The sequence below is a fragment of the Pseudophryne corroboree genome, chromosome 6, assembly GCF_028390025.1.
Source record: "Pseudophryne corroboree isolate aPseCor3 chromosome 6, aPseCor3.hap2, whole genome shotgun sequence".
In the NCBI taxonomy this organism is placed as follows: Eukaryota; Metazoa; Chordata; class Amphibia; order Anura; family Myobatrachidae; genus Pseudophryne; species Pseudophryne corroboree.
This window is the reverse complement of record NC_086449.1, coordinates 423,571,072-423,588,371: the sequence shown is the minus strand read 5'-3', so window position 1 is coordinate 423,588,371 and position 17,300 is coordinate 423,571,072. Positions and strand designations below refer to the sequence as shown.

Genomic DNA, 17,300 nt, shown 5'->3' with positions numbered 1-17,300 from the left:
CAAACCGAACACCCGCTCCATGCCGGACTGAAAGGGGTCCCATGCTGACACATGGGACACCTTTCCACGAATGAGACCTGTCAGTGACAGCTGTCACAGAAAGGTCTCTAAGCCAATCAGGAAGCGCAACTTCGTTGCGCTCACCTGATTGGCTGTTCGCTGTCTGTACTGTGACAGCACATCGCAAAGCCGCTCCATTACTTTCAATGGTGGGAACTTAGCGGCTAGCGGTAAGGTCACCCGCCGGTCAGCGGCTGACCGGCGGGTGACCCCACCGCTACCCGCAAAGTTCCCACCATTGAAAGTAATGGAGCGGCTTTGCGATGTGCTGTCACAGTACAGACAGCGCACAGCCAATCAGGTGAGCGCCACGGAAGTAGCGCTTCCTGATTGGCTGAAGGGACGTCAGTGACAGGAGTCACGTGATGTCCCGGCATTCAGGAGAAAGGGGTCTGATGTGAAAACATTGGACCCCTTTCTAGTCCGGTATGGAGCGGGTTTTTGCGTGTTTTTTTTTTTAAACAAGTACGTGGATTTTACTCTCTGGACGTGGATTTATCTCTGGACGCTGGAAGGTGAGTATAATTTTTTCACAGGTACCCTCGGATCGTCGGAGACCGTGGCAGTCGGCGTGTCAACATAGGTAAGTATGTGTGTGTCGGTAGTGTGTAATAAAGTTTTACTATCAAGGTGTGTGTGTCCTGTTTTTATTTGGGTATTTTTTTCCCAGTAGTACTACAGGTACCAGCGGACCCGTTTTTCTCCCGCATGCTGGTACTTGTGGTTCTCCAAGTACCAGCTTGCGGGGGAGGCTTGCTGGGACTTGTAGTACTACTGGAAAAAACAATATCTTTTTATTATCACAAAAGGCTATCAGCCCCCCCATCCGCAGCCCATTGGATGGGGGGGGACAGCCTCGGGCTTCACCCCTGGCCCTTGGGTGGCTGGGGGGGGGGACCCCTTGATTGAAGGGGTCCCCACTCCCCCAGGGTACCCCGGCCAGGAGTGACTAGTTGGATATTTAATGCCACGGCCGCAGGGCATGGCATAAAAGTGACCCCCGGCTGTGGCATTATCTGTCCAGCTAGTGGAGCCCGATGCTGGTGTTAAAAATACGGGGGACCCCTACTCTTTTTGTCCCCCGTATTTTTGGCACCAGCACCAGGCGCAGAGCCCGGTGCTGGTTTTAAAAATACGGGGGATCCCTGGCCAATTTTTCCCCTGCATTTTTAGAACCAGGACCAGCTCGATGAGCCCGAGGCTGGTTATGCTTTGGAGGGGGGACCCCACGCCATTTTTTTTCCGGGTTTTTCACGTTTTTTTACCGTTTTTTAAAATCGCGGCAAAATCCGCCAAATCGGCCGATTTTCGCCCGCGACTCTGGCGAATCCGTTTTTCATTGAATATGGTGAATTCCGGAAGCCACCTTCCGGGATTCACCTGTCGAATTAAAAAACGGCGAAAATTGCCGCGAATTCGACCGCAATTGCATATACCCCAATGTGTCCAAAAATATTAGTACTGTACATTATAATTCATTTCTAGAAACTCCACAAACTATATTCAAATATTGGCAATAATGAAATATATAGACATATAGCATACCAAGGGTTAAAGGCAAAATTAAGATTACAAGATATATGCACAGCCAAAGTCTATATGCAAGGAATGTTTTACAAACAACTTGCCCAAACTTTCCTTTATTTTTGGCTGGAATGTGCAAAGCATGTACTGAAGTATGAACACATGTACATGATCTGGGGAATTACAACATTTCTCTGGCTTTAGGTATGGTTGCCTCAGTTCCAAAAAAGACTATAAGTGTAGTATGGATAGTACAGTGCAGAGTAAATGTTTATTAACTTATTCCAGGGATAAATATGTACAAATTAGAGATGTGCAGCGGGCATTCTTCGTTTTTTGGGCCTAATTCCCCGCTCGTGTTTTGGTTTTGGATTGGTTTTGCCAAAACCACCCTTTCGTGTTTTGGCTTTGGTATTGGATCTGTATGATTTTTGACAAAAAAACAAAAATGGCTAAAATCACAGAATTTGGGGGTAATTTTGATCCTACGGTATTATTAACCTCAATAACATTCATTTCCACTCATTTCCAGTCTATTCTGAACACCTCACACCTCACAATATTATTTTTAGGCCAAAAGGTTGCACCGAGGTGGCTGTATGACTAAGCTAAGTGACACAAGTGTGCGGCACAAACACCTGGCCCATCTAGGAGTGGCACTGCAGTGTCAGACAGGATGGCAGATTTAAAATATAGGCCCCAAACAGCACATGATGCAAAGAAGAAAAAGAAGTGCACCGAGGTTGCTGTATGACTAAGCTAAGTGATACAACCACCTGGCCCATCTAGTAGTGGCATGCAGTGGCTGAATGTCGAAAGTGGCCCGCAATTTTTCAGTCCACTGACAGCATCTCCTGCGCGTCCCTGTCATTTTTCAAAAATTCTGCAATTGGTGGACTTATACAGCAGAACCCCTGGACTTATACGGCAGTGTCAGACAGAATGGTACTTTAAAAAACCATGCCCCAAACAGCACATGATGCAAAGATGAAAAAGAGGTGCACCAAGGTTGCTGTATGACAAAGCTAAGTGACACAAGTGTGCAGCACAAACACCTGGCCCATCTAGGAGTGGCACTGCAGTGTCAGACATGAGGGCAGATATAAAAAAAGACTCCAAACAGCACATCATGCAAAGATGAAAAAGAGGTGCAATGAGGTAGCTGTATGACTAAGCTAAGCGACACAAACAATTGGCCCATCTAGGAGTGGCACTGCAGTGTCAGACATGAGGGCAGATATAAAAAAAAGGCCCCAAACAGCACATCATGCAAAGATGTAAAAGAGGTGCAATGAGGTAGCTGTATGACTAAGCTAGGCGACACGGGGGGTCATTCCGAGTTGGTCGCTCGTTATTTTTTTTTTCGCAACGGAGCGAAATGCGCAATGTCCGCAGTGCGACTGCGCCAAGTAAATTTGCTATGCAGTTAGGTATTTTACTCACGGCATTACGAGGTTTCTTCGTTCTGGTGATCGTAATGTGATTGACAGGAAGTGGGTGTTTCTGGGCGGAAACTGGCCATTTTATGGGTGTGTGCGAAAAAACGCTACCGTTTCTGGGAAAAACGCGGGAGTGGCTGGAGAAACGGAGGAGTGTCTGGCCGAACGCTGGGTGTGTTTGTGACGTCAAAACAGGAACGAAACTAACTGAACTGATCGCAGATGCCGAGTAAGTGTGGAGCTACTCAGAAGCTGCTAAGAAGTGACTATTCGCAATTTTGCTAATCTTTCGTTCGCAATTCTGATAAGCTAAGATTCACTCCCAGTAGGCGGCGGCTTAGCGTGTGCAAAGCTGCTAAAAGCAGCTTGCGAGCGAACAACTCGGAATGAGGGCCACCAGTGTTCGCAAATACGCGCTATAGCGCGTATTTTACCTGGATCTGAAGGCGGGGACTCACTTTTCAAAAATGTGAGGGTCCCCGGGGACGCGCTCCGCTGCAGCCAACTCCTTGTAAATTGACGGCGACGGCGCTTCTTGCCCGTAAAGAGCGGAGGTGGAGCCTTACCACTGGCAGTCTGGCGGTGCCCCCTCCTGGTCACGTGCAGTGGCTTCACACGGGGTCCGGACAGAGAGAGAAGACGGCTCTGCGGCTGCTGTACGCTGTGCTGCGGGCGGGCGGTGACTCACCAAGACCGTGAACTGCAGCTCCCTCCCAACCCGATATCTGCCTCCCTCTCGGCTGCCTCCAGTGTGCTCTCCCGCGATCTGTGTGAAGGAGAGCAGCGGTGACCGGCCAGGAACCTCACCTCCAGCCCCTGCCGTGCTCTGCCACCATACTGCTGCCGTGAGAAGAGCGGGCTGCACCATTACCATCAGGTGTCCCCAGCATCCCTACGGACGCCCAGCTAGCGGGTCTGTGACAGGGGAGCCTGTTCCCGAGGTGCCCATCAAACTTCTTCTCACTTCTTTTACCTGACGGAAACAGCGGTGACAGCACAGGGCCCTGGTGGTGCGGAAGGTACGTGCTCTACCTGGCGCAATGTGTATAACTGCGTGCTCTACCTAGCGCAATGTGTATAACGGCGTGCTCTACCTGACGCAATGTGTATAACGGCGTGCTCTACCTGACGCAGTGTGTATAACGGCGTGCTCTACCTGACGCAGTGTGTATAACGGCGTGCTCTACCTGTCGCAGTGTGTATAACGACGTGCTCTACCTGGCGCAGTGTGTATAACGGCGTGCTCTACCTGGCGCAGTGTGTATAACGGCGTGCTCTACCTGGCGCAGTGTGTATAACGGCGTGCTCTACCTGGCGCAGTGTGTATAACGGCGTGCTCTACCTGGCGCAGTGTGTATAACGGCGTGCTCTACCTGGCGCAGTGTGTATAACGGCGTGCTCTACCTGGCGCAGTGTGTATAACGGCGTGCTCTACCTGGCGCAGTGTGTATAACGGCGTACTCTACCTGGCGCAGTGTGTATAACGGCGTGCTCTACCTGGCGCAGTGTGTATAACGGCGTGCTCTACCTGGCGCAGTGTGTATAACGGCGTGCTCTACCTGGCGCAGTGTGTATAACGTGCTCTACCTGGCGCAGTGTGTATAACGTGCTCTACCTGGCGCAGTGTGTATAACGTGCTCTACCTGGCGCAGTGTGTATAACGTGCTCTACCTGGCGCAGTGTGTATAACGTGCTCTACCTGGCGCAGTGTATATAGGAGATTCTACCTGGTGCAATGTGTATAAGCGGCGCTACAGTGTGGTGTAATGTGAATTGGCACTATTATGTGGTCACGCCCCTTCCCCATGAAGCCATGCCCGTAAATTTTTGCGCGCGCCTGCTGCGCGCACCGCCTGTAGTTTCGATTCTGGCAGGTGGAGCTCCAATTCACTTTCTGCCAAAGGGCACCAAAATATCTAGTTAAAGCTCTGGGGCAGAGTGTACTGCATGTTACACAGCCCAGCAGCACTGTCACCCCATTCCCCCACCTTGCAACACTTCTGTAGTGTCCAAATAAGATTAATATTAATAAAAACCTTAATTCCGATGGGACCCAGAACAGAACCGGTAGGACCCCAATTTTTAAAAGTGAGGGGTCCCTGGGACCCACTTTTTTTTGGGGCTCAGCGCGATCACTGGGCCACAAACAATTGGCCCATCTAGGAGTGGCATTGCAGTGTCAGACAGAATGGCACTTAAAAAAAAAAAATAGTACCCAAACAGCACATCATGCCAAGAAGTAATGAGGGCAATGAGGTAGCTGTATGACTAAGCTAAGCGACACAAGTGTGCGGCACAAACACCTGGCCCATCTAGGGTTGGCACTGCAGTCCCACTGCACTAATGGCGGATACCGGACGCACGTCTAGCACCAGTTGTTATGGCCTCAGTAATCCACTTTGCAACAGGGTAAATATATACGGCAGTATCACTGGAATTATATGGCAGTACCACTGGACATATACAGCAGTATCACTGGACTTATACGGCAGTACCACTGGACTTATACGCCAGTATCACTGGAATTATATGGCAGTACCGCTGGACATATACGGCAGTATCGCTGGACATATACGCCAGTACCACTGGAATTATACAGCAGGATCACTGCAATTATACGGTAGGATCACTGGATTAATACGGCAGTACCGCTGGACATATACGGCAGTATCAATGGACATATACGGAAGTATCACTGGACATATACGGCAGTATCACTGGACTGGACTTATACGCTAGTACCACTGTAATTATACGTCGGGATCACTGCAATTATATGGCAGGACCACTGGACTTACACGCCAGAACCACTGGAATTATACGGCAGGATCACTGGATTTATACGGCAGTACCGCTGGACATATACGACAGTATCAATGGACATATACGGCAGTATCACTGGACTGGACTTATACGCCAGTACCACTGGAATTATACGGCAGTATCACTGGACTTATACGCCAGTACCACTGGCCTAACACGCCAGTACCACTGGACTTATACGTCAGTACCACTGGAATTATACGGCAGGATCACTGGAATTATACAGCAGGATCGCTGGAATTATACGGCAGTACCGCTTGAATTATACTGCAGGATCACTGGACATATACGGCAGGATCACTGGAATTATACGGCAGGATCACTGGATTTATACGGCAGGATCAATGGACATATACTGCAGGATCACTGGACATATACGGCAGTATCACTGGACATATACGGCAGCACAGGGACACCACCACTGGACTGATGCAGGACAACACAGCACCAGTGCAATGGACTGGACTTATACAGCAGCACTGGACATATGGCAGCAGACGACACCACCACTGTGACTGGACTGACGCATTACAACCTACCACCACTGGACTGATGCAGCACAACACAGCAACACTGGACTGTACTTGTACAGCAGCACTGGACATATGGCAGCAGAGGAAACAACCACTGTGACTTGACAGATGCAGCACAAGACACGGACACTGAGGACACTGAGTACGAAGACACGTCCTCTCTACACTTTCCAATGCTGGAGTGAAAATGGCGGCGACGCGCGGCTCCTTATATGGAATCCAAACTCCGCGAGAATCCGACAGTGGGATGATGACGTTTTGCCTCGTTCTGGTTTCCGAGTCAGGCGGGAAAACCCGAGCCTGACTTGGATCCGGGCTCAGGTGGTGAAGTCCGGTAGGGTTCAGTTTTCTGAGAACTGAACTCGCTCATCTCTAGTACAAATCATATCAAACCATTGATTGTCTATGTATCAGTGGTTCCCAAACATGCACTAGAGTATCAGAATTTGTATCACAGCACACCTAGGCCAAAAGTTTCTTATTGAGGAATTCAGAAAAAATCTTAAATTCAGTAAATTGTGTTTATATGTCATCCTTAGTTTCAGATATGTGGTGAAGGACAGGATTCACTTCTATTTGTCCACATATTTTATGATTGTCTATTATGTTGACCATAAATAATTTTAATTGGTCCTGGACCACCAACCCAGGCCACCCCTGCAAGTACCCCGAGGCACCCAGAGTGCCTAGGCACACAGTTTGAGAATCACTGAAGTACACATTAAATACTATTATTTACTAGTATATGAGGCAGCAACTGTTTCATTTCAATGTGGCCTATATATTTGCGGGGTGGTATTCATGTGACCGCCGGTCAGCTGACCGACAGTCACATGACCTCCTCCACCAGCCCGACGGGTCACTGTCCCGATGGTCGGCATGCCGACCAACAGGGACTATTTCCACTCGTGGGTGTCCACGACACCCATAGAGTGGGAATAGAACCCGTGGTGACCGTAGGTCGCCACCGAGCCCGCAGCGTGGCGAGCGCAGCGAGCCAGCAAGGGGCTTGCTGCACTCGCCCCTCTGGTATGCTGCCGGGATCCTGGCGTCGGTAAGCTGACCGGTGGTCTCCTGACCGCCGGTCAGCAGTATTACACCCATATTTGCGTGGATTAGTTGATTTATTATAAATAATTTTCCACATGTTGCATCCATCATAGGCTCCTTATCATGATGTACTGTAACTCCATACTTTGCCTATATTGGAATGCTAGGATCTGTATTTTTCCTTTTCAAAATTAATTCTGTTTGGCTGAATGAATACCTTGTTATGGATAAATGACTTCGCTAGCATTAATAATTCCATATAATAATCTTGACATTGGATTTAATCTGGAACCAGAAACATTGTGCCCTCCTCTATTCCCTCTATTCCGTTAGTCAGTCTGCTTAGTGCATAGTGTCTATTGCATATGTGCCTGCTTTGTTAAAATAGTTTCAGTGATATTTTGGTAGGTAGTATAATGCGCAGATTTAGCACGGCGTGCCATTAAGTGGACGTGTTATGCTCTGCCCAAAGGGTCTAGCTCCACCTGTGGGTGTGTCCTGCAGTGTAATTTCCCTCTGAGCTCCCACTCTTCATATCTCTGCCTTCCCAGATAGCAGTGTTATCTGTCGTCTGAGTCCCCACTCCCCATTTCCCTGCCTCCTTCCCCATAGCAGCAGCATCTTCCCCTGAGCCCCCACTCCCCTTGTCTCTGTCATCCATTCCCATGGCACTGTTATCAGGCTCCCTGAGTCCCCACTCTCCATATCTCTCTGCCTCTCTCTGCCTCAAACCATCTGTCCCCCCCTCCCCCAGGGCCGTCTTTTCGTTTGGGCTCAATGTGCTCTTGCCCAAGGGCCCCAGGAGTAAAAGGGCCCTAGGCTGATAGCTGAGGGTCCCCTCTTTCTAGGGGTACCAGATTTGTGAAAATCGGCCCTGAGGAACCGGAGATATCCGACTTCAAAGCAGTGGTCCTCATCCAAGCCTGTTAATTGTTCTTCCCAGCCAGATATCTCGGGTTCTGTCTGACTTAAGAGTTTTTCTGAGCGTATACTCCAAAATCTGTGACTCTCCCCTTTCACTGGGCACTGGCAGGTTGTCTCTGCTATGCCCAGAACCAGAGATATCAGCATTCAAGCAGCTGGTCCCTGCTCCAGCTCCACACGCCTAATATGCAGTTTTATATTTTTGTTGGTGGATTGCTCTGGCTCCTGAAGTCTGATCCCCAAGTCCCCAGTACCTCCTGAAAGGTGGGACTCTCTAGTTTTTTTTATCCTGTTAAAGCTAAGGAACTGGAGATATCTGCAGTAAAGCAAGCTGCCCTGACCCCCGGAAAATGATGAATATTAAGCCCACTCCACTATCCACCCCTGCCCTGTGTACAGGGCCGGACTGGGACCAAGAATAGGCCCTGGCATTTTTGAAGCACACAGGCCCACCTAGGTGTCAGCATCTGACTCCTCCCCTTACTATTCCCGACTCCTCCTACTTCTTAGTCTATGCTCTTACAAATATAATTAATATTATAACAAAATACAAGTGTACATCATTCTGTATTAAAATACACACAACCATTGGTTGAAGTGGAAATGTTGAAGTGGGGGGTATGGAAAAATAAAGGTTGTAACTAAGCGTGCGCGCTCCAGAAAAGGGGCGTGGACACGCACGCGCCCCATTCTGTAGAATGAGAGCGTCTGTGTGCACTCCCGGCAGGGCCAATCGGCGACCAATCAGACAGAGTGTCCCATAGAGGTACTGCACGCGCGCCAAAAATATGGGTGTGGCCAATTAAACTGGGACGTGATACACAGACATATGCCCCCAATAGTGCAGTGCCAGATCCACAATTGCCCCCACAGTGCCAGGTATACAAATGCCCCCACAATGCCAGGTATACAAATGCCCCCACAGTGCCAGATATACAAATGCCCCCACAGTGCCAGATCCACAAATGCCCCCACAGTGCCAGATCCACAAATGCCCCCACAGTGCAAGATCCACAATTGCCCCACAGTGCCAGGTATACAAATGCCCCCACAGTGCCAGGTATACAAATGCCCCCACAGTGCCAGGTAAACAAATGCCCCCACAGTGCCAGGTAAACAAATGCCCCCACAGTGCCAGGTAAACAAATGCCCCCACAGTGCCAGGTATACAAATTCCCCCACAGTGCCAGGTAAACAATTGCCCCCACAGTGCCAGCCAATTGCCCCCACAATGCCAGGTATACAAATGCCCCCAGTGCCCCCCACAGTGCCAGGCAATTGCCCCCACAGCAGCTTACTTGCTGCTGCTGCTCCTCCAGCTGTGATGTGAGATGTCAGGAGCTCAGAGCGCGCCAGCGTGGCTATGTCTGGCGGCGTGTAGCGGACTTCAAACCAGACGCTGGTTCGTGAGCCAATCAGAGCTCGCGGACCGGCAGTGGCGGCTCCTGATTGGCTGCCGGTCCGCGACCTCTGATTGGCTCACGAACCGGCGGCTGGTTTGAAGTCCGCTACACGCCGCCAGACATAGCCGCACTGGCGCGCTCTGAGCTTCTGACAGCTGAGACACGCTGCCGCCGGACTGAGCGGCAGCGTGTCTCCGTGACACAAGAGGGGGTCGGCTGGACCGGCCCACGTGGCCATCTGCCCTTCTGGCATTTGCCAGAAGTGCCAGATGGCCAGTCCGGCCCTGCCTGTGTATTAAACATCCCCTACCACCCTGGGAGTCATGTACCAGGGCCCCTTCATTCATCACAATGTCCCTTTCAACAGTTGTGTTCTCCTTCCCGTCCCATTTGTGCAGTAAAGGAGGAATTAGCAGAAATTATTTCTCCAGGTCCTACATGCTGAGCGAAAGATAGAACCCCCTTACCCCCCGCAGAACTAGCACCTCCCACCCCTTCCGCTGATGAGTGGGTAGGGGCCCCAGCGCATTGCTGTGCCCAGAGGCCTACACTGCTGCTAAGACTGCTCTCTCCCCCCCCCACACACCTGCACAGCGGTGTTATCAGTCCCCCAGAATCTCCACTCCCCATATCTCTCTGCCCCAAACCACCTTCCACTTGTTCTTACTTACTGTTGTCGGTATGTGGTGACTTGGGCAGGTCCTGCAGCTGCTGCTCCATATTGACTGTATCTGTGTCGGGTGTAGTATGGTTTGTTGGCGGTCGGGCTCCCGGCAACCAGCGTACCGGCGCCGGGAGCCCGACCGCCGGCTTACCGACAGTGTGGCGAGCGCAAATGAGCCCCTTGCGGGCACGGTGGCGCGCGCTATTTTATTCTCCCTCCGGGGGGCGTAGACCCCCACGAGGGAGAATAAGTGGCGGTATGCCGGCTGTCGGGATTCCGGCGCCGATATACTGTGCGCCGGGATCCCGACAGCCGGCATACTGAAGACCACCCATCTGTGTCTGGCACTGGCAGTTCAGCCTACAGCAGGAAGTGAATTCAGTCTAGGCTGAGGGCAGGCAGAGCAGAGCACGGAAATTGTATAGTGTGGGTCTGCTGCTGCCTTGGTCCTGGCTGACATCTCCTAGGACTCCCGACGGGGCAGTTAGGAATCCGAGGCAGCGGGAAAAACTATTGTGAGACGGGATGCAACTATGGTCCATAGCTTCACACCTACAGTTCTCTTATATTGCCCAACTGCAATTTCTTTCTACACCCAGTCTAACAGAAATACAGAGGGCCTGATTCAGAGTCGCATGCAGCAGCGTCTATTGGCGGTCACTCTTAGAAATATTTGGTGCATGCACGTTTGCAAAAAAAACCCCACTCAGCTCTGTGAATATCTGCCTTATGTGTGAACTGCATGTGCTATGAATCAGGCCCTTCGTGCTTTATGCACCTCTACTTTGCCAAGTTAGACATTTTTTGAAGGAGAGATATTTATCTATATATATATATATATATATATATATATATATATATATATATATATAAATGCGAAAGCACTCACTCACTCACTGACTCATTACTATTTTTCTTACTTCCCAATATGTTAGGAAGATGAAATATAACATAGGTATTCTGAAGGTAGGAAATAGGAAAACTACGTAATAAGCTGGTTCCATATGTAATAGGTGTCTGACTATGTCATTATTTCTATTGATATCAACATGAAGTTGATCCAGCCAAGCTTCCAGGTGAGTAGCACCTGCTAGAACATTTATCTGAATGAGGGGCTCATTCAGCATGGATCGCATTTTTAAAGCTGCGTGCAGGCAGTTTTGCAAATGCGATCCTTAGCAATGCAAATGCAGTAGGAGGTGGTACACACCTCCTTGCTACATTTGCGATCCCAGCACTGTGACCACGTCGCAGCCTGAGATCAACATCACGACCGATTGTCGCGATGTTCCCCCCACACTGACAGCTTTGGCCTTGTCACTCCTAGAAAACTGGGGCGACACACCCGTTTCTGGCAACGCCGGTCGCAACCGCCCCCCAACCTTCACCCTGAACTTTGTCTGTCAATCAGGCAGAGGTGTTTGCAATACTGCGATGCGATCGCAGGACCCATTCTGCACATGCGCAGAATGGGTCCTGCACATGTGTAGTTTCCTGATTATCAGAAAACTGCGCTGAGGATTGCAGGAGCAATCCATACTGAATAACTCCTGAAGTTTTATAAAAAGCTGCCTGTTCTACTTTCATACGTAACTCAGATTATAAATGGGACTTTACAGTTGCTGAGTATCAGACCCGCCATCAGGGAGGTGCTGCGGGCACAGCTGTCCCGGGCCCGGCCTCTCTAACAGAGAGAGGAGGGCCCAGGCCGCTCATGCTGCTGCCCGCCCGCCACCATCTGTCCTCTGTCCGCCCTCCTACCGCCGCCACTGCCGCCCGTTGTTTGCCCGGCTCCTGCAGGCTTTGAAAATGTTCCTCTCAAGATGGCCGCTGCCTCAGAGGAGACAGTTATTAAAGATATTAGAGGAGGCTCTAGTATCTTTAATAACAGTCTCCTTCGAGGTGGCGGCCATTTAGGAAGGGACATTTTAAGTAGTTTTACTTGAAGCAGGCTGACGAACAGTCTGCTGCGGCTGCAGGGGGGAGGACAAGCAGAACCCTGACAACAAGCAGTTCCCCAGTGAGCAGGTACTGGGGCAATACTGTGTGAGGCATTACTGTGTGGGGCATAATATAGTGCTGGGGACAAAACTATGGGGACATAGAAATGTTCTTTTTTAAAATTTTATATATATATATATATATATATATATATATATATATATATATATATAGTAATGTAATTATTAAAAAAATAATATTTTGCCAGTCCCGGGTCCCATAGGTTATGATGGCAGCCCTACTGAGTATACAGTATCTGGCAGAGTATATGTAAGGTCAGAAGGTAAGGCTACATTAAGTTGCCATAACTATGTGTAGGATAATGTTTTGTCTTGAAATGTTTTTGGTCTCATTACTGAATATTGTATTGTTCCTGATCACTAGGGAAGTAGAAAAGAAAAAGCTGAAACTGGAAGAACAGTGCCAAGAGTTACACCTCGGCCTAAAACAGATAGAGAATAAAACCAAAATGCTTTTGGAGGAGAAGGAAGAAGTCATGAAGGAATTAGATGGGAAAAGAATTTTTCTGGAAAATAAAGAACAGGAATGTAATCATCTGACAAAGTTGTTGGAGTTTTCCAAGGAAAATGAAGCTGTTGCTCTGGGGGAAAGGTGAAACTGTTTTTCTTTATCCTCTTCTATCTTATGGGGCTTTTTTTCAACCAAGTTCACAATGTGAGTAATAAATAATTATTGAAGCTGCAAAAAAATGAAATAAAAATAAGGCAGAGCGTTATGGTAGAACATATATAGCATTCCGTGACATGCCCAGCATCCGCTGTTCAAATGTCCATAGTCATGTTTCCAACAGCCAGAGACTTGGGGGCAGATTTATCAAATGACAAAAAGCCCTATTGCTGATGAAAATGAGTGCGTCTACGCACATAGTCACAGGTCTGCAAAAATTGGGACGGTTCAGCCAATATATTGTCGTTACATTTCACTGGAAATTCTCCTTATTGCCGCTGTCAGGGTGCTAATGACACAGAAGTTAACCGTTCTATTATATTCAGGTTGCATTTCTATGGATGTACAATATAATGTTTGGTTATTTTATTTCATGTATTTGAATTTCAGGGCAGCCTTAGATCTCAATTTGCGTCATGCTATGATAGATAAGCAGACACAACATGATGCTCTCACCCGTAAACAGAGAGAGAAAGAAAGAGATTTGAGAAACATCAAGAAACTGGAGTTGCAATTAAGGTCAACAAATGATGGTCTGGCTCACACTCAAACTGTATATGACAAGATCAAAGCAGAGGTATGTTTTTGGGAGGGTGGGTGTAGGGTGCAGGGAGGGAGGGTGGGTGCAGGGAGGATGTAGGGAGCAGCAAGGAGGGTGGGTGTGGGGAGCTTGCAGGAAGGATGTAGAGATCAGTGAGGAGGGTGGGTGTAAAGAGGATGTAGGGAGCAGCGTGGGAGGGAGGGTGGGTGCAGGGAGGATGTAGGGAGCAGCGAGGAGGGTGGGTGTAGGGAGGATGTAGGAAGCAGCGAGGGAGTGTGGGTGTAGGGAGGATGTAGGGAGCAGCGAGGGAGGGTCGGTGTGGGAGCAGGGAGGGAGGGTGGTTGTGGGGAGCAGGGAGGGAGGGTGGGTGTAGGGAGGATGTAGAGAGCAGCATGGGAGGGTGGGTGTTGGGAGCAGGGAGGGTGGGTGCAGGGAGGATGTAGGGAGCAGCGAGGAGGGTGGGTGCAGGGAGGATGTAGGGAGCAGCGAGGAAGGTGGGTGCAGGGAGGATGTAGGGAGCAGCGAGGGAGTGTGGGTGTAGGGAGCAGGGAGGAATGATGCATGTAGGGAGCAAGGAGGAATGCTGTTGAGAACAGTGAGGGAGGGCCGAAATACAGAGCAATGTTGGTGGGTGGATGTACTGCTGTACAGTACTTACTATTAGCCGGGCAGCCATGGACACACTGACAGCGCCAGTTGCATTTCAGATGTAGCGCTGTCCGCCAGCCAGTCAGAACTGGCAGACCGGCAGCCAATCAGGAGCCGCTCAGCGGCCGCATCCCTGATTGTCTGCCAGCTCGAATTGGCTGGCAGCCGGTGATACATTTGAAATGCAGACGGCGCGGTCAATGGGTCTTTGGCTGCCCGCCTAAGCTGTACCCCGCTGCCACCCGGGCCGCACAGCCGGGCAATGTCCCTTGTCTCAGACGCTGCCCGCCAAAACATTACATATCCCGTGAATCCCGGCATTTTTGGGCCAGAATCCCGGGATCCCGCCAATCCTGATCCCGGGATTGGCCTCCCTAATTGCAGCAGTACATGTACTACCACAATCCTTGCTACTGTAAGTAGCGTTTCCGATGCTTTGCATAGGATCCCATTATTTATTTATTACCAGTTATTTATATAGTGCACACATATTCCAGAGTGCTTTACAGAGAATATTTGGCCATTCACATCAGTCCCTGCCCCACTGGAGCTTACAATCTATATTCCCTACCCCATGTACATGCACATACATTCATGGCAGTGTTCTTTTTTGTGGGGGAGCCAATTAACCTACCAGTATATTTTTGCCAGCAAGACTTATGATGTTAAACTAAAACAAAATCTGCTTCAAGCGCCTGTATTTAAAGAATCTATTTTAAATAACACCAGAGCGCTGCCTGATAAGACACTGTGTATGTGCCTTAGAAATGTATACAAAGAAGAAAAAAGAAAAGGCTGCGCTGATGGTGTTATTAATGGAACATATTTGTGGAGAGCTGACAAACAAAATAAGTACAAACAAAATGATTTATTAAAATAATGTCACACTAATAAAACTTTATACACAATGTATAGATGAATATGAATTTATATATACTCTTTAGGAACCATACATACTTTCTATAAAAGAAACACAGTATCCACAAACACATTTGTTATTCTAGTATCTAAAATCATTGAATCAATGCAATAGAGACTTGTGATACTGTTAAGAATGAAAGGTTATTGTAACTGCTCACTACAAATGTATCACTCCAAGGAATTTGAACTTAGTATGATTAATTAGTGTTCTACAGGCTTTCTTATAAGTGCAGAAACAACATGCACTTGGAAGCTTTAGGATTGTAGAAGTCTCGGCAACAAATAAAGGCAATTGATGTGAGCTATATAGTTACCTCTCTTGGGCTAATAACACCGAGCGTCCTCGGTAAAATCCACTGGAGCCCACTGATTGTAATGAAGGAAAGGGAGAGACAACCACAATTGCTCAGGATGGAGCTGCTCCTGTGTATTGATTCCCAGATATTCCTGTAGTCCCTATTGGGCTGGTGAAAATCCTTTAATATGCCCGCTTGAATGAGGGAGTAGGAAAAGTCGTCTGGTGAATCCAGAGAAAGGTGCTGTCGACAGACGCTGATGGTTGGAAGCGTCGTGCAGTAATCACTAGCCAAATCACCGTTAATTGCAGGTAGTGACAGCCGCTGGCAGCAAGAAGGTGCGCTGTGTATTAACGCTGGCCAGAGCCGCCGTGGCTTGCCGGGAGTGTCTTCTCACGGGAATGGAACTATATAGCTCACATCAATTGCCTTTATTTGTTGCCGGGACTTCTACAATCCTAAAGCTTCAAAGTGCATGTTGTTTCTGCACTTATAAGAAAGCCTGTAGAACACTTATACCCCTTTCACACCGCAGCTTATACCCGGTATTTTGCCGTTTTAACTGGCTTCCTAAACGGGTCAAGCTGCGATGTGAAAGGGTCCCCTTCAATTTACCGTTTTCAAAATACCGGTATTTTGAAACGGTAAAAAAGCAGGGTCCTACCCGTTTCAGTCCCATTTCACTGTGCAGTGTGAAAGGGTCTGAAACGGTATTTGCAAGCCCCAGAAGATGATAGGCTGTCTCCATGTGTGATGTCACCAGCCACAACCAGGAAACAGCTTGGAAAACACAGGAGACACATGAGAGAGTGGCTTTATAAACGTTTAAATGTGAAAAACACGGAAAAAAATGGCGTGGGGTCCCCCCTCCAAAGCATAACCAGCCTCGGGCTCTTCGAGCTGGTCCTGGTTCTAAAAATGCGGGGAAAAAATTGACTGGGGATCCCCCATATTTTTAAAACCAGCACCGGGCTCTGCGCCTGGTGCTGGTGCAAAAAATACGGGGGACAAAACGAGTAGGGGTCCCCCGTATTTTTCACACCAGCATCGGGCTCCACTAGCTGGACAGATAATGCCACAGCCGGGGGTCACTTTTATGCCGTGCCCTGCGGCCGTGGCATTAAATATCCAACTAGTCACCCCTGGCCGGGGTACCCTGGGGGAGTGGGGACCCCTTCAATCAAGGGGTCCCCCCCCCCAGCCACCCAAGGGCCAGGGGTGAAGCCCGAGGCTGTCCCCCCCCCCCCATTCAATGGGCTGCGGATGGGGGGGCTGATAGCCTTTGTTGTAAATGAAAAGATATTGTTTTTTCCAGTAGTACTACAAGTCCCAGCAAGCCTCCCCCGCAAGCTGGTACTTGGAGAACCACAAGTACCAGCATGCGGGAGAAAAACGGGCCCGCTGGTACCTGTAGTTCTAATGGAAAAAAAATACCCAAATAAAAACAGGACACAGACACCGTCGACAGTAAAACTTTATTACACACTGCCGACACACACATACTTACCTATGTTCACACGCCGACATCGGTCCTCTTCTCCATGTAGAATCCAGGGGTACCTGAAAATAAAAGATCAATATACTCACCTCAACCAGGCTCCAGAGATAAATCCACGTACTTGGAGAAAAAACAAACCGGACAACCGACCACACGGACTGAAAGGGGTCCCATGCTGACACATGAGACCCCTATCCCCGAATGAGACCTGTCAGTGACAGCTGTCACAGAAAGGTCTCTTAAGCCAATCAGGAAGCGCTACTTCCGTGGCGCTCACCTGATTGGCTG

General features: G+C 49.1%; 1 protein-coding gene across 7 annotated transcripts in view; it reads left to right on the top strand.

The window, feature by feature from the left end:
- Positions 1–17,300, top strand: part of CCDC146 (coiled-coil domain containing 146) — a 387,500-nt gene that overhangs the window by 199,313 nt on the left and 170,887 nt on the right. For all 7 annotated transcript variants that reach the window (XM_063926987.1, XM_063926984.1, XM_063926988.1 and 4 more), the window contains 2 exons: positions 12,806–13,033; positions 13,499–13,685. In XM_063926987.1, the coding sequence (XP_063783057.1) occupies positions 12,806–13,033; positions 13,499–13,685 (415 nt within the window). The remainder of the gene's footprint in view (positions 1–12,805; positions 13,034–13,498; positions 13,686–17,300) is intronic.